Below are 18,087 nucleotides of genomic sequence, written 5' to 3'. Positions count from 1 at the left end.
AGCTTTTGCAAATCTATGCCTTGGTACGGCTGCCCCCTGCCATACCTGACCTTCTCCTCTTCCCTCCTTATCCTTTCTCCAACCTCCCCTCATTCACATGGCAAAGTCAGCCCCTTTAGGTCTTTGATAGTAGGCATGTTCTCCAGAAAGCCCCCTCTGACCCACCCCCTATCCCCCACCAGGTGGTGCCAAGACATCCTGGCTTCCCTCCCACAACGTATATCACATTGAATACAAATGACTAATTTGCTTGGTTTCAAGAACAGGATTTATGTCTTGTTCGCTTTTGTATTCCCATCACAGTATCTGGCAGAGTCATTCCCAATAACCATTTGTTGGATTACTATATAAATCTTTTTGCACTAAAGAACAGCCTCATTTAACAAATATTTGAACTATAAGAATAATTTATGGAGAACAAGTTTTCTTCACAGACTTCAATATGCTACTCGTGGTCCTTGACACATCCAGTAGTCCAAAAAAAAAAAGGTAAGTTTATAGAAAAAGATTATAATTATAAGCTTATGGAATATAATTAATAAATATAAATATGGCCAGGCACAGTGGCTCACACCTCTAATCCCAGCACTCTGAGAGGCCAAGGTGGGTGAATCACAAGGTCAAGAGATTGAGACCATCCTGGCCAACATGGTGAAACCCCGTCTCTGCTAAAAATACAAAAATTAGCTGGGCATCATGGTGAGCACCTGTAATCCCAGCTACTCAGGAGACTGAGACAGAAGAATCACTTGAACCTGGGAGGCGGAGGTTGTAGTGAGCCAAGATTGCGCCACTGTACTCCAGCCTGGGTGACAGAGTGAAACTCCATCTCAAACAATAAAAATAAAAAATAAATAAATAAATAAATAAATATAAATATATTTGTATAACTGACCTTACAGAGATTCTACTATAGTGGAAAACTCCTTAGGTTTTCAAAAATAACAGATGTACAGGCCACATTCTCTTCTCTAACTGTGATCCATTAAAAAGAGAAAAAGGTGATGAAAACCATAACTAGAAGAGAGAAACCAGTAAGAGTACAAAGGAGAAATGGGATGTAATAATGATGTAGAGGAATTTAAAATTGCAGGACTAGGGTCCATAGTTGCATACTAATAACAATGAAAATTTTCTGTCTAGTTTTCCAAAAAACTACAACATTCCAAAATTGAAGAAAAACTGAAAAGTAAAATGGACTGACAATCATGGAAGAAAGGCTTGTTGACAATGGGGCCCACATTGTTTTACAGTGATTTTTTTCAAACTTTTAAAAGACAGGTACTGACAATATAGGAGATATATGGAATGCTACTCAACTTATTTTGTTTAGATGTCCTAATACTAAATATTTACCCTAATACTATAAAACATGACCCAGATCTCCAAAACTATAGTTGTTGGTTTTTTGGGTTTTTTTTTTCTTTTGAAACAGAGTGTCACTCTGTCGCCCAGGCTGGAGTGCAATGGTGCAATCTCGGCTCACTGCAAGCTCTGCCTCCCAGGTTCAAGCAATTCTCCTGCCTCAGCCTCCTGAGTAGCTGGGATTACAGATGCGTATCACCACACCCAGCTAATTTTTGTATTTTTAGTAGAGATGGATTTCCCCATGTTGGTCAGACTAGTCTCGAACTCCTGACCTCGTGATCTGCCCACCTCAGCCTCCCAAAGTGCTGGGATTACAGGCGTGAGCCACCACGCCTGGCCCAAAACTATACATTTTAGAATCTGTATCTTTCCTTATCTTCTCGTTGCTCCTGGCTAATCTTTTGGCCTGATTTCTGAATGACAGCAACCTCTCAACAGGTTAGAGGTTTTCCAGGCACCACCCTCTTCAAGCGTTAGTCATTTTCTGAGCCTTGTTGACCTTGATCTTGCCACTCTTCATCTCTGATCATGGCAGAGGGTCTTGGTGTTCTCATCTGTAAATCATCTTCTTCATGCTTTCTGCCAGGCTTCTCCCCAAAGCCAAATGAACAATACCTTGCTTCCTTACCCAGTATAAAGAGACAGGGTCCCATGAGTTTTCCCTGAGTGTATGTCAAAATTCCTGTCTAGGATCATTAAACTCTAATGCAGAAAACAAGTTCGCTTTACATCTCCCTTTCAGTTGCTCTGAAGTGTATAAATGGCTTTGAACTTGAATCATTTAGATTTTACAGCAAGATTCAGTATCCCAATTTAATTTGTTAGAACAGGGGTGCATAGTTAAAGCAAGGTACGAATATGAATTGTTCAACAAGCAAGTAAGGCAGGAGGATGGCTTGGGGCCAGGAGTTTGAGACCAGCTTGGGCAATATAGCAAGACTCTCTCTATAAAGAAAAAATAAAATAAAATAAAATAAAATAAAATAAAATAAAATAAAATAGCCAGGTCTGGTGTCATGCACCTGCAGTTCCAGCTAGAAGATTGCTTAAGCCCAGGAGTTTGAGGCTACAGTAAGCTATGATCATGCTATTTGCACTCCAGCCCGGGTGACAAAGCGAGAAACAAGAAAGTAAAAGAGAGGAAGGGATGGGGAGGAAGGGAAGGGAAGGGAAGGGAAGGGAAGGGAAGGGAAGGGAAGGGAGAGAGAGGGAGGGGATACCCATAGCGGTCAAAGCTCAGAGCAATTCTGAAATCCTGTCAGACAAAAACCTTGGGGTGAGGAATTTTCCTTCAGTTAGATGCTTCTGCTTCCTAGAAGTGACCCTGGATGACATTGTTCTCCCAGATTCCCAGGAAAGCTGTCCTCTTCCACTGTTCTTGTACTGATTCTATGAGGGCACTGGGCAGTTCACCCTTCCTGGGACCCGTGCAGCTCATCCTCATAATCGCTTGGACACATAGGTTGGGAAGCCCAAAGATCTTTTAAACTTTGGAACAGTTATAGTGTCTTTTAATCCAAGAGTGTTGGCTCTTGGCCAGTACAGCTCTCAAGGACTTAGTTATATTTTTATCTGGCTCCAATCAGTTTATGCTAATAAACACATCCACAATTATTTTTGAGACATACCTCTCTCTAAACTTAATAACAGGCTTCCTAGGAGAGTCACTTAACACATCCAGAGATTTTTTAAAGAGGCATTGATTTGTTTTAATAGGGCTGTATTATTACTTAAAGCATTTATTTATTTTATCTCTTACTAGTTGGAGATGAGAAACAGTTGTTCCTGGTGCAGCACCTGTAATCTCAGCACTTCGGGGGCTGAAGTCAGAGTACTGCTTGAGGCCAAGAGTCTGAGACCAGCCTGGCCAACATGGTGAAACCCCGTCTCCACTAAAAATACAAAAATTAGCCAGGTGTGGTGTCACACATCTATAATCCCAGTTTCTTGGGAGTCTGAGGCGGGCAACATAGCAAGACCCTGTCTCTACTAAAAATACAAAAATTGCTGGGTGTGGTGGTGCGTGCCTGTAATCCCTGTAATTCTTGGGAGGCTGAGGCAGGAGGGTCACTTGAACCTGGGAGGTGGAGGTTGCAGTGAGCCAACATTGCACCACTGTACTCCAGCCTGGGTGACAGAGCAAGACTCCATCTCAAATAATAATAATAATAATAATAAATTAAATAGCCGGACATGGTGGTGCATGTCTGTAGTCCTAACTACTTAGGAGGCTGAGGCAGGAGGATCACTTGAGCTCAGAAGTTTGAAGTTGCAGTGAGCTATTATCACACCACTGCAAATCAGCCTGGACCACAGAGCGACACCTTGTCTCTAAAAAAATAGAACTAGAAATAGAAAAGAAATAGAATAGAAAAAAATTGAGAAATGTGGGGATAGGAAGATAACAGATCATTACGAGAAAAAAAGAAACAATTGCTTCTTTCAATGCTGCAACACCAGGAATTTCTGAGTTGTTTTTATTTTTGGTTTGCAAATCAACCAATTCTTTCCTGAGCTCATCTCTTTCTTGTCGTGCTCTGTTGGATGCAACTAATTTCAATTGTGAGTCATGGCATTCTGTTTCACAAACTTTTTATCTAAAGCCACAGAACTCGGATTCAATATCTACCTGTCGTCCAGGGTATCACAGGCAACAGTTTTACCAAATGTTTTGCTATTGTATAACAGGGATCTCTGTCTTTCCAGCCTCCGGTCACGGTTTTCTCATTTTTCACTGCCTGGCTCTGGAACCAGTACATTGTATTTTAGAATTTTGGTTATGGTAGCCTCTTGGTTTTATGTACCGATTTCTCTATTTTCGACATAGACCAACAACGGTCTAAGTTACACTGTGGTAGCAAACAAGCCCCACATCTCAACGGCTCATAACAGCACAGGGTATTCCTGATGTGAGCTGTCCATTGTGATTCAGCTGCAAGTGTTCCCCACTTTATCCTCATTCTGAGACCCAACCTGAAGGAACAGCCCCTATCTGGACCATGCAATTCTCATAGCAGAGGAAAAGAACAAATGTTAGAACCACACAATGATTCATAAAGCTGTGAATTAGATGTCATAGATGTGACTTCTGCTCACATTGCATTGGCCAGAAAGTGACACTACCGGCCAGGCGCAGTGGCTCACGCCTGTAATCCTAGCACTTTGGGAGGCCGCGGCGGGTGGATCATCTGAGGTCAGGAGTTCAAGACCAGTTTGGCCAACATGGTAAAACCCCATCTGTACTAAAAATACAAAAATTAGCTGGGTGTGGTGGTGCACGCCTGTAATTCCAGCTACTAGGGAGGCTGAGGCGGGAGAATTGCTTGAACTCAGGAGGCGGAGGTTGCAGTGAGCCGAGATCTCACCGCTGTACTCCTCCTGCCTGGGTGACAGAGCAAGGTTCCATCTCAAAAAAAAAAAAAAGATACATACTTAAACCAATATGGGAATTGCCAGAGTATTGGTAAATTATAAAATTTTTAGAGACGTATGCATTATATGAATGGTTTCACCATTCTAGAGTACATGAGATACGCAGGGTTGACAGCAGATGGCTGGGTGAATAGGAAACCAGACTGGTGGGTGGCTTTTTTTTCCCTCCAAGAATCTAAAGTGAAGGGAATATGTTCCACTCTCTACCATCCCAATAAGTCCCGCAAGTTCACGAGTATACTTGGAGCTGAACAGGATGGAAAACTGTTCACCTGATATCCTGAAACGCTGAGACAAGCTTCTGCAGAGCAGCTGTGGGTCTTGCCTATCATGGCCCAAGCCGACTTCCCATCTCCGCATGCTCTGACCATCTCACTACTCTTTATCTCCACAGTTTGACATGCAAAGGATAACTCTGGAAGAGTTGAAGCACATTCTCTATCATGCCTTCCGAGACCACCTAACGATGAAGGACATTGAGAACATCATTATCAACGAGGAAGAGAGCCTGAATGAGACCTCGGGGAACTGCCAAACAGAGTTTGAAGGAGGTAGGTGCCCCTGCTGCCGTCCCCTCCCCAGTCCGGGACAGGCCAATGCACCACATTCTCTATATGAAAAACGTGTTTACACACAGGCTCCTGGGCTGATGTGGCCTTGTACCGAAGCCAAAAATTCAGGACTGAGGTTAAGGATCTTTTTTGCTAAGATGTGGTGGGTTTCATTTTCTCCGCCTTTTTCCTCCGAATTCTGCATTTTTTGCAGAATCTCCCCTGACCCTGTCCTTTCTCTGAAGGCTCTCTGAGGTCTGTGTGTGAGTGGATGTGTGGTTTTGTGCTGTTTGCCTTTTCTTGGTTGTGGCTGTATGGGGCGGTGCAAAGAGCCTATTTTGGCTGTCCAGCAAACTTGGGTCGAGTCTGTTGTGTGAGCTCAGGCAAAGGACAGCCCTTCTCTGTGTTTCCTCATCTATAAACATCAGGGTGATTATGCCTACTTCGCAGAATTCTTAGGAATGGATGACCTGTATGTTCCCAAATGCACTGGCCAAAAAAAAAAAAAGAAAAAAAAGAAAAAAACAGCAGGGACAGAGTCCTCTCATGAACTTAACCAAGTAGTTACAGAAGAAATAAGGTTCTCTGGAGGCCAAAAAAGAGACCCATGTAAGGTTATATATTTTTTTATTCATGAAAGCAAATTTAAAGAAAAAAAAAGAGCCTACTGAATCTCCTAATCGGTAGAGAATTCCTGAGAAGCTAAAGGATTTAATCCTTCTTTTCAATTTTGAAAATCAGAGTGGCTTTAATAGCGCTGATGTATAGAAAAAACATTTTTAATTACGTTAAAACATATAGCAGGCTATCAGCGACTTTTCTGTTCAATGCTGACATTTCTTAAGGAGCTCAAATTGTTTTTTCTTTTATTATTATTATTTTTTGAACATTTAAATAAGTCAGTATACATAGTTTGGAAGCTGTCACATAGACGCCAGAAGGATATATTTGGTTGCCTGGTCTTGTAGCTGTCTCCCTTTGAGCCAGTGAGGGCTATGGAGGGAGGCTATTGTGCTTGGGGCTGAGCTGGTCCCAGGCACCAGAACTGTCCATGCAAACCAAGGCTCCCATCAGTCCTGTCTTGGCTGAACTGCTGCATCATGGAGCCAGCATTAAATGCCACGACAGGAGGGAACAGGAGATGGCCTATACTCCAAGATTGCAAACAGTGGGAGGGAGGGAGTAGTGGAAACTGCTGCAAAGCAGAAAGTGATGATCTCTTCTGGAGTCACTCAAATTTAAACACTGCAAAAATGCCACGTGCATCAAACAAAACCCAGTTGTGGTCCTGAAGCTGCCTTGGTCTCCTTGCTGTGACAATGGGGTGATAGCATCAACGACTGTATTTGGAGTGGGAGTCACACTGATCTTATAAGGGTAGGATGGGGTGGTCACAACCAAGGCCATTTCCAGCAGGACATGCAGGGGTCTTGCGAGGGTTAGGAGGGATGAGGAGGGAAGAGATTGGGAACTGAAACTTGGGAAAACAGTAGACCTGGCCTTCCCAATCCATCTTGCTCTGGGCTGACAGACGATGTGAGCCCCACACAATGAAAGTATATGGGACTCAAGCCCTCTACTGCTAGTGAGCACTCTTGAGATGGGTGAAGAAGGGTATTTTTGGGCATCATCACATTTTCCACAACAGCCTTTGTTGGTGGATCAGTGTTTTGTTCAGGGAAATGTCATAGACCTTAGTAATTTGGGAAAGGTCAGGCTATACTGGGAAATAATCTAAATTCTAAGTAAGGCCTTTTTATTTCTCAAAACCTTATACATTAATCAAATAAACGCCTGACAAAGGGGCTACCAAAGAGAAGCCTTGCTGGGTTTCCTTTAATGATTTGTCAATAGCTTATTTATAATTAATGTAATATGATTAATATATAACAAATGATCATTAATAGCAATTATAATATTTATCAATAATAATGCAATTATTAATAATTATGTTTATTAATAATGTTTATTGATTGTTATAAAATAATTATTAATGTTTATTAATAATTATTACCATAATGGTTAATAATGTTAAGCCACTTAGTGCAGTGCCTAGACTAATAATTATTACCATTATTAATTGCCATTAATAACAATTAGCCCGGATACTGCACTAAGTGCCTTAACATTGTTAATTAACCATTATGGTAATAATTATTACCATAATATTTAATAAACATAATAATTATTATGGTATTATCTAACTGTGGTTAGGTACCTAACCATCACCTAACCAATAACTATGGTAATATTTTTGTTTTGTTTAGTTTTGTTTGTTTTTGAGACAGAGTCTTACTCTGTCACCCAGGCTGGAGTGCAGCGGCATGATCTTGGCTCACTGCAACCTCTGCTTCCTGGGTTCAAGCAATCTTCCTGCCTCAGCCTCCCGAGTAGATGGGACTACAGGTGCCCACCACCACGCCCGGCTAAGTTTTGTATTTTTAGTAGAGACAGATTTTCACCATGTTAGCCAGGATGGTCGCAATCTCCTGACCTCATGATCCACCCGCCTCGGCCTCCCAAAATACTGGGATTACAGGCATGAGCCACCATGCTCAGACTAATTTTTGTATTTTTAGTAGAGACAGGGTTTCACCATGTTGGCCAGGCTGGTCTTGAACTCCTGACCTCAAGTGATTCCCCCTCCTCAGCCTCCCAAAGTGCTGGGATTACAGGCGTGAGCCTGTTAGTCCAGGTACTGCACTAAATGGTTTAAAATTCATTATCTTATTTCATTTTAAAAAGCTGTTATTTTGTAATTTGCACGTTGCATTCTTGTATGACCTCTGGGAACTTCATTACATAATCCCTTTTGCATATTTTTATCTCAGAGAAACTTCTTTAAAACATTATGTCAGGGTTTTTTGTCCCCCAGAGGCAAGCTCATTGATTTGTGTTTAGTTTTAAGAATCAAGCATGATCAAAGTCATGGGTGAATATATTTAATGCTCACAGGCCTTTCCACATGCAAGAAAGAGCCTCCCTGATTGCATTTTGGGCAGAGGCATCTAGGAAGAGAATATTGAAGCCCTGAGTGTACCTGCTCAGCATCCTAGGACTAGAGGAGTTTGTCTGAGACCCTGTGACTCGCCTGAGACCCTTCACTTCCATATTGCTCCCATATCCACAAACAGGGGCCTGTTGGCACTTTGAACCTTTCCCTTCTTCTATCAAGACCTGATTGCACAGTTGCATTACTTCCACCTCATAAATCTCCCTCTCCTCCTCCCAGCCTTGAGCCCTTTGGGGCCTCCCCATCTCTCCCAAACTGTCAACTCCTCCATATCCTCTTTTGCCCTTAGCCTAACCTGCATGCCTTACCCAGTTACATCAACCATGCCCTGGCTGACATCTTGTTACAGGACCACCAGGTTCTTATGCCCACTGTTCGATAATAGACCAATACACTGAGACAGCAGGGTTTACAGCAGAGAAATAGTTTAATGACAGTGGGGTAGCTGAGCAAGAAGACAGGAGGAATCCATTCCTTGAGGAGTGTTGAGCTAGGGTTTTTAAGTGGATTGTGAAGGGCAAGAGACTGAAAAATTGGGGTTGTTGATTTGATGAAACCATCAGGATGTCGAAACTGCATTCTTTGGTAAGTCAGCTCCCTATGGGGTAATTTCAGACCGTCTGACATCAGTAGTCTCATTGATATGTAGAACCTAAAGAGTATCTCAAAGGGAAAACTTAATGTTCTATACTGTTCAAGTTGTTATCAATAGGGCAGTTAAGGGTAACTACAGTGGCTCACGTCTGTAATCCCAGCCCTTTGGGAGGCCAAGGCGGGTGGATAAACTGAGGTCAGGAGTTTGAGACCAGCCTGACCAATATGATGAAACCCCATCTCTACTAAAAATACAAAAATTAGCTGGGCGTGGTGGCATGTGTGTGGAATCCCAGCTACTCGGGAGGCTGAGACAGGAGAATTGCTTGAGCCCAGGAGGCAGAGGTTGCAGTGAGCCAACATTGTGCCATTGCACTCCAGCCTGGGCAACAAGAGTGAAAACTCCGTCTCAAAAAAGGGAGGAACTATAATCATGTGTGTGTAGTGTGTGCGCGCCTGGCTTTCTTTTTCATTAATTTTAATTTTTTAAGTTCTGGGGTACATGTGCAGGATGTGCAGGTTTGTTATACTTAAATGTGTGCCATGGTGGTTTGCAGCACCTATCAACCCATTACCTAGGGATTAAGCCAGCATGCATTAGTTATTTTTCCTGATGCTCTCCTCCCCATCCCCCACCCCCAACATGTATTCTCATTGTTCGGCTCCCACTTATGAGTGAGAACATTTAGTATTTGGTTTTCTGTTCCTGTGTTAGTTTGCTAAGGATGATGGGTTCCAGCTCCATCCATGTTCCTGCAAGGACATGATCTCGTTCCTTGTTATGGCTGCATAGTATTCCATGGTGTATATGTACCACATTTTCTTTATTCAATCTATCAGCAGACGGTGTGACAATTCCTCAAAGATCTAGGACCAGAAATACCATTCAACCCAGAAATCCCATTACTAGGTATATTCCCAAAGGAATATAAATCATTACATTATAAAGAACTATAATCTTATAATAGGGTCTATGTGATTCTGGGGCAATAGGCAGCAAATGCCTATGAGGAAGCGAGTTGGAAAACAAGCTGACCTCATGATCAATGCTGAGTGTGCGGCAAATTTGGTTTATTTTTGTTTCTCTCCTGCCTTTCTTCCTTGATTAATTTCCTAAGGTTTACAGGGGCAGAATGGTTCAATCTCAGATCCCTGACTCACTCTGTCTGCTCCCTCCATCCCAAGTCTTGATCAATCTAGCACCTAACTGTGAAGGGCCAAGGTGGTTTCCTTTATTTCTTCCAAGTGATGAAATTCTTTTGTCATTAAACTGAATCCTCCTTGCAACCCCACACGACCAATGAGAGGGAAAGGAATGGGCTGGGCCTCTTCCCTCTGCCCCAGAACGCACCCACTCAGGTCTTCTCTACTTTTGCTAACCCACCCCTCATCCCTAGGAAGTTCTTTCCTTCTGCTCTCATTAGATCTAACAGGTAATCACACCAGTTAGGAAGGTCTTTGCCATCAGAAGGTGGAAGAGCACATCTGCCTCTTCACCAGAAACTAGGAGATGGGCAAAGAAACAGACATTTTGTGGCAGAGATGGAATTTAAAGAATCCCACATCAGAGGGCTGGGAACTCAGCAGAGCTGGAGGTGGGATTGAGATCTGGAGCATGAAAAAGGTTTCAAAAGGCTGCTGCGGGCAGCACAAGGGACAAGGACTCAATTCGAAATTAATGGGAGGACTTGAAAATGCCATCAGCATCCTTTTATTTGTTATTTTATTTATATATTCTTTTGATACGGAGTTTCACTCTTGTTGCCCAGTGCAATGGCACAGTCTCGGCTCACTGCAACCTCTGCCTCCTGAGTTAAAGCAGTTCTCCTGCCTCAGCCTTCTGAGTAGCTGGGATTACAGGCATGTGCCACTACGTCCTACTAATTTTTGTATTTTTAGTAGAGACAGGGTTTTGCCATGTTGGCCAGGCTGGTCTCAAACTCCTTACCTCAAGTGATCCTCCCAACTCAGCCTCCCAAAGTGCTGGGATTACAGAAATGTGCCACTGCACCCAGCTAATTTTTGTATTTTTAGTATAGACGGGGGTTTTGCCATGTTGGCCAGGCTGGTCTCGAACTCCTGACATCAAGAGATCCTCCCACCCTGGCCTCCCAAAGTGCTGGAAATACAGGCATGAGCCACCGCACCCAGTCAGTTTGTTTGTTTGTTTGTTTGTTTTTATTTTGTTTTATTTTTGAGACGGAGTCTCGCTCTGTCACCCAGGCTGGAGTGCAGTGGCATGATCTCGGCTCACTGCAAGCTCCACCTCCTGGGTTCACGCCATTCTCCTGCCTCAGCCTTCCAAGTAGCTGGGACTACAGGCACCCACCACCACTCCTGGCTAAATGTTTTGTATTTTTACTAGAGATGGGGTTTCACCGTGTTAGCCAGGATGGCCTCAATCTCCTGACCTCATGATCCGCCCACCTTGGCCTCCCAAAGTGCTGGGATTACAGGCATGAGCCACTGCACCTGGCCTATTTATTTATTTATTTTAATAAAATAAAGAGAGTCCTGCTCTGTCAGCCAGGCTGGAATGCAGTAGCACCACCACAGCTCACTAGAGCCTGGAATTCACAGGCTCACGCAATCCTCCTGCTTCAGCCTCCTGAGTAGCTGGGACTACAGTCGTGTGCCACCATGCCAGGCTAATTTTTTTACTTTTGTAGAAACAGGGTCTTGCTGTGTCATCCAGCCTGTTCTTGAACTCATGGCTTCAAGTGATCATCCCACCTCAGCCTCCCAAAGGACTGAGATTACAGGTGTGAGCCACTGTGGCTGGCCCATGTTATAGCAATGATTCTATTTTTCATTTGTCTGAATTTTGGGTCTGATAATTTTACTAAGGTGTTCGGACAGTCTTCATTAAGTCAGCAATATTGACTATTCCTTCTACACGAATGAAAGAATAAAGAATAAAGAAAAAGATAAGACCCCAAAGATTGTGGCACCTTTGATGGGAAAGGTTTTAGTTTTGGTTTGATTTTGTTATCTTTACTTGTTTCATTTTTAGGTCAACACAAACAACAGACACACACACACACATACACAAATACACAGCCGCTCCAATAAGCCAGTCTGCCTTATCTTTGTGGTGTGAGAACCCTGCAGTCACATAGAAGCAACAACTTTTTCATTGTCTCCCAAGGAAGGGACAAGAAGAAATGGGATGAAACTCCAAGCTGGATACTGGGCAAGCCTGACGGGGTGCAGTGGTTCCTTCCTGTAATCCCAGCACTTTGGGAGGCTGAGGTGGGAGGATCACCTGAGGTCAGGAGTTCAAGGCCAGCCTGGCTAACATGGCAAAACCCTGTCTTTACTAAAAATACAAAAATTAGCTGGGTGTGGTGGCAGGTGCCTGTAATCCCAGCTACTCAGGAGGCCGAGGCAGGAGAATAGCTTGAACCCGGGAGGCAGATGTTGCGGTGAGCTGAGATCGTGCCACTGCACTCCCGCCTGGGCAACAGAGTAAGACTGTCAAAAAAAAAGAAGGGAAGTCTTCCTGACCTCTCCAGAAAACCCTGTGTCAGGGGCTCACATTGCATATAGAACTAATTTTCCTAGAGCACCAAAAGGAGTTCCCTACAGAAACCCTTTTGAAGGCAGGGAGCAGGCTAGAAGACCTTAGCTCAGGGCTTCCAGATGGAAAATCACTCAAACTGAGTCAAGTGCTGACCACATTGCATCCGTGATGCTGGGTGCTTTGTGCATATGAATTCATTTTGCCCCTCTGGATTCAGGAACTCTCTGGCATTACATACTATTAGAACTTTATATGTCCCCAGACTCATGAGAATATTTGGTTAAAAGCATGACTTTCATGCACTCCCAGTCTCTCAGATATCTCTGAATCCCCTAATTACGATAAAATATGCTTGATATACTTTTTTCTTTCTCTCTCTTTCTTTCCTTCCTTCCTTCCTTCCTTCCTTCCTTCCTTCCTTCCTTCCTTCCTTCCTTCCTTCCTTCTTTCTTTCCTTCCTTCCTTCCTTCCTTCATTTTGAGACAGGGTCTTGCTCTGTCACCCAGGCTGGAGTGCAGTGGCGCGATCTCAGCTTACTGCAACCTCCATCTCCTGGATTCAAGCAATTCTCCTGCCTCAGCCTCGAGTAGCTGGACTTACAGGCATGTGCCACTACGCCCAGCCAATTTTTGTATTTTAGTGCAGAAGAGGTTTCACCATGTTGGCCAGGCTGGTCTTGAACTCTTGACCTCAAGTGATTTCCCATCCTCGGCCTCCCAAATTGCTGAGATTACAGGCGTGAGCCCCCATGCCCAGCTTGATATACTTTTGTGTTACTTGTCAATCTTTGTGTCTTAATTTTTTGGAAAAATTACCATAGCCTGGCAACATAGCAAGACCTCTTCCTTACAAAAAGAAAAATTTTTAAATTAGCCAGGCATGGTAGCGCATGCCTGTAGTCTCAGCTATTCGGGAGGATGAGGTGGAGGGATCACCTGAGCTCAGGGGTTCGAGGCTGCAGTGAGCTATGATTGCACCAATACACTTCAGCCTGGGCAGCAGAGCAAGACGCCAACTCTGAATAAAGAACTTACCAAGCCCATATCCCCATAACAGGTTGGACATTTAAGTATGTGTTTACTGAAAGTACTTATTCACCATTCGTGCTGAATAAGGGAGTTTTTAAAGATGTTTTGCCTCAGTTCCACCCATATTAGGCACCAAACATTCTTGATTTTAGAGATCATAAGCTCAACGACACTGAGACGAATTTATATCTTATTATTTGGTTCCAGTTGCTGGCATCTATGGAATTCAGTGATCTTTGTGGTTGAATCATCTATTTGCCGGTCACCAGATTTTTATTAAGTACTCCCATGACACATTATACTATCTATTAAGGTTGATAGTGCTTGCTTCCAGGATGTTTACTGTTTAATCCATATGGATGCAGTCCAGGAGGAAGAGGGTGGAAGAGAACTGTCACGCATGCCTGCCAAGTGCTGGTCATTTATTAGGTTGGTGCACAAGTAATTGCACTATTTGCCATTAAAAGGAATGGCAATTTTTTTTTTTTTTTTTTTTTTTTTTTTGGACACAGTCTTGGTCTGTCGCCCAGGCTGGAGTGAAGTGGTGTGGTCTCTGCAACCTCCACCTCCTGGGTTCAAGCAATTCTCATGTCTCAGCCTCCTGAGTAGCTGGAATTACAGGTTTGCACCACCACACCCAGCTAATTTTTGTATTTTTAGTAGAGACGGGTTTCACCATGTTGGCCAGGCTGGTCTCAAACTCCTGACCTCAGGTGATCCACCCACCTCAGCCTCCCAAAGTGCTGGGATTACAGGCGTGAGCCACCATGCCCAGCAATGGCAAGTGTTTTAATGGCAAAAACCACAATTACTTTTGCACCAACCTAATATTAACACATTGCATTGACCCCTCTGCATGGCCCTGAGAGACAAGTTCTGTTGCCATTTTCGTGTAAATGAGGAAACTGAGGCGCCACAAAGTGAAGTCATTTTTTCCAAGTCAAATAATGGCTAAGAATTTTAACCTGCAACCTGGGCAACATGGCAAAACCCTGTCTAGATAGGTAGGTAGGTAGGTAGGTAGGTAGGTAGGTAAGTAGATAGATAGATAATTGACAGGTAGATAGATGATAGATAGATAATTGATAGGTAGATAGATGATAGATAGGTAGATACATAGATAGATAGATGATAGATAGATAATAGATGATAGATAAATGATAGACAGATAATAGATGATAGATAGATAGATAGATAGATAGATAGATAGATAGATAGATAACCAGGCGTGGTGGCAGGCACCTGTAGTCCCAGCTACTCAGGAGACTGAGGTGGGAGGATCACTTGAGCCTGGGAGGTTGAGGCTGCAGTAAGCCACAATCATGCCACTTCATTCCAGCCTGAGTGACAGAGCGAGATCCTGTCTCAATGTTTTTATAAAAAGAATTTCAACTGGATAAAGAAAATGTGGTACATATACACCATGGAATACTATGCAGCCATAAAAAGGAATGAGATCATGTCTTTTGCAGGGACATGGATGAAGCTGGAAGCCATCATCCTTAGCAAACTAACACAGGATCAGCAAACCAGACACCACATGTTCTCACTTATAAGTGGGAGTTGAACAATGAGAACACAGGGACACAGGGAGGGGAACAACACACACCGGGGCCTGTCAGGGGGCAATGGGAGGGAGAGCATCATGATAAATAGCTAATGCCTCCGGGGCTTAATACCTAGGTAATGGGTTGATAAGTGCAGCAAACCACCATGGCACACGTTTACCTATGTAACAAACCTGCACATTCTGCATATGTATCATGGAACTTAAAATAATAATTTTTTTTAATTGCTGAATCAAAACAAAAGAAAAAGAATTTTAACCTGGGTCTACTTGTCAGTGCCCTGCCCTGGCATCTTCAATGGTCACCCTGGGTCATTCACGTGGGCTTAGGCATTTCCAAGTCTTCATACAAAATGGTGTTTCATCACCCATACTCATTTTCCATTTCATCACCGACGAAAGCATATTATATTTGGAAGTTGAGTAGAAACGCAGCAAGATCTGTGTGTGCGCCCTCTCAAGACACATCCCCCAAGTGTTGTCCCTAAATGGAATACCAGCTGTCAGATTTTTCTAGACATTCTGACAACAGGCACGGGAGAGGCAAGTAAAGTGAAATCACCAACTGGGGAATAAATAGTTTCTGTGAAAGACAAGGCAGAGCTCTTCTGAATCACTCAGCACTTCCATATGATGGACAAAAGAAACAAGTGGCAAGGATGGTGACACAAGCCAGGCAGCCCCAGGAAGCCCCCTGGGGAAGAGGTGTGGATTCTGTGCCAACTAGCTGTGTGACCCCGGGAAAGTTGGTTAACCTCTCTGAGCCTTATTTTCCTCATCCATCCCATGAAAAGGCTGGATGATGATGGTCATATTTAGATACAGAAACTTCTGGGCTCAGTGGAAGGTCAGAAGGAATTTTGCAGCCAAATCCAAGGTTCTCAGCGCAGTCCTCCTTGCTGAAGTCACAGCGTTCCTGTCGGGCCATCAAGTGCACACCTGGATGGGGAGACCTGCCCATCACCGGGCCGCACACGATGGTTCTCTCCTGCCCATCTAAATGAAAAAGGTACAATATGTCATCAACGCCATCTGTTCCCAGTCCTCCTGTGCAGTGAATTTCCTGAAATAAAACCTTTCTCCTTGGGTAGACATAGGAGGTTAAGGAGCTGAGGTCAGTAGCCAGTGGTGAGACAGAGGACAGTTTTCAAAGAGATTTGGAACTTCAGACAAAAAGGAATTTTTCTTCTGTTTGGGGACCCTTCGCAGCAAACCTGTAGGAAGCAATGAGATTCTGAAACACAAAATAGAGACCCAGCTGGGCACAGTGGCTCATGCCTGTAGTCCCAGCACTTTGGGAGGTTGAGGCGGGTGGATCACTTGAGGTCAGGAGTTCAAGACCAGCCTGGCCAACATGGTGAAACCTCATCTCTACTAAAATACAAAAAAAAAAAAAAAAAAAAAAAAAAAATTAGCTGGGCACGGTGGCAGGCACCTGTAATCCCAGCTATTCGGGAGGCTGAGGCAGGAGAATCACTTGAACCCAGGAGGCAGAGGTTGCAGTGAGCTAAGATCGCACCATTACACTCCAGCCTGGGCAACAGAGCGAGACTCTGTCTCAACAAAAAAAATAGAGACCCAGAGAGCTGTTTTGTATAAACACACTAAAACAGAGCTGGTTAAGAGCTCCAGCTCTGCACCCGGGACAAGCCTGGCTTAAAATCCTTCCCCAGCATGCACTCATTTGAGTGAGGCACTTGAGTAAATATGGAGAACCTCATTTTCTCCATCTGTGAAAGGGGAATCATGATACAATCTACCTCATACAGTTGTTTTGAGGATTAAACAATGTCATCCTTGACAATATGCAGTACAAAACTCAACACGTTAGTAAGCACTGGAAGTGAATGAATGAAAGGCAAGGCTAACCAGTTCCTAGCCTCAGTTATCTTCTGGTTATTTTTTTTACCTGCAGACATTGCTGAGTATGTGCTGCTGCTGGAGCGCCACATCTTCATGAGGCAGGAACCAAATGCAGGGGGTGGGAGCCTTGCTGTTGACACATTCATTCCTAGACTCAAATCACTACTCACATTGAGGGTATCAAGGGTATTCATCAAGACTCTCGGCCGGGCACGGTGGCTCATGCCTGTAATCCCAACACTTTGGGGGGCTGAGGTGGATGGATCACGAGGTCAGGAGTTCAAGACCAGCCTGGCCAACATGGTGAAATCCCGTCTCTACTAAAAATACAAAAAAGTTAGTTGGTCATGGTGGTGGGCACCTGTAATCCCAGCTACTTGGGAGGCTGAGGCAGGAGAATTGCTTGAACCCCAGAGGCAGAGGTTGCAGTGAGCCGAGATCACACCATTGCACTCAAGCCTGGGTGACAGAGCAAAACTCTGTCTCAGAAAAGAAAATAAAATAAAAGACTCTTATCGGCCAGGCATGGTGGCTCACACCTGTAATCCAAACACTTTGGGAGGCAAAGGTGGAAGGATCACTTGAGCCCAGGAGTTTGAGACCAGCCTGGGCAGCATAGTGAGACTCATGTTTACAAAAGAAAATTTTTTTTAATTAGCTAAGCATGGTGCAGTCCCAGCTACTCAGGAGACTGAGACAGGAGGATTCCTTGAGCCCAAGAAATCGAGGCTGCAGTGAGCTATGATCATGCCACTGCATTCCCCCTGGGCGACAGAGTGAAACCCAGTTTCTAAAAATAAATAAATAAATAAATAAAAGATAGTTTCAGTTGCAAATAAAAGAAAGCCAACCGAGATTCTTTTAAACTAAAAATCACTGGCTCGGCCGGGCACGGTGGCTCACGCCTGTAATCCCAGCACTTTGGGAGGCCGAGGCAGGCGGATCATGAGGTCAGGAGATCGAGACCATCCTGGCTAACACCGTGAAACCCCGTCTCTACTAAAAATACAAAAAACTAGCCGGGCGTGTGATGGACGCCTGTAATCCCAGCTGCTCGGGAGGCTGAGGCGGGAGAATGGCGTGAACCCAGGAGGCGGAGCTTGCAGTGAGCGGAGATTGCACAACTGCACTCCAGCCTGGGCGACAGA

General features: G+C 44.0%; 1 protein-coding gene across 13 annotated transcripts in view; it reads left to right on the top strand.

Moving 5' to 3' along the window:
• CALN1 (calneuron 1) overlaps positions 1–18,087 on the top strand; it is a 685,843-nt gene that overhangs the window by 650,834 nt on the left and 16,922 nt on the right. For all 13 annotated transcript variants that reach the window (XR_001889765.1, XM_017895194.1, XM_017895192.1 and 10 more), the window contains one exon: positions 5,195–5,351. Coding sequence is in view for 12 of the 13 variants with exons in the window: in XM_017895194.1 (XP_017750683.1) it covers positions 5,195–5,351 (157 nt within the window). In the remaining variant the exon portion in view is untranslated. The remainder of the gene's footprint in view (positions 1–5,194; positions 5,352–18,087) is intronic.

Source organism: Rhinopithecus bieti, unplaced genomic scaffold (assembly GCF_001698545.2).
Source record: "Rhinopithecus bieti isolate Rb0 unplaced genomic scaffold, ASM169854v2 scaffold_23236, whole genome shotgun sequence".
Taxonomy (NCBI): domain Eukaryota; kingdom Metazoa; phylum Chordata; class Mammalia; order Primates; family Cercopithecidae; genus Rhinopithecus; species Rhinopithecus bieti.
The sequence above is the reverse complement of the archived record's forward strand: the minus strand, read 5'-3'. Positions and strand labels throughout refer to the sequence as shown.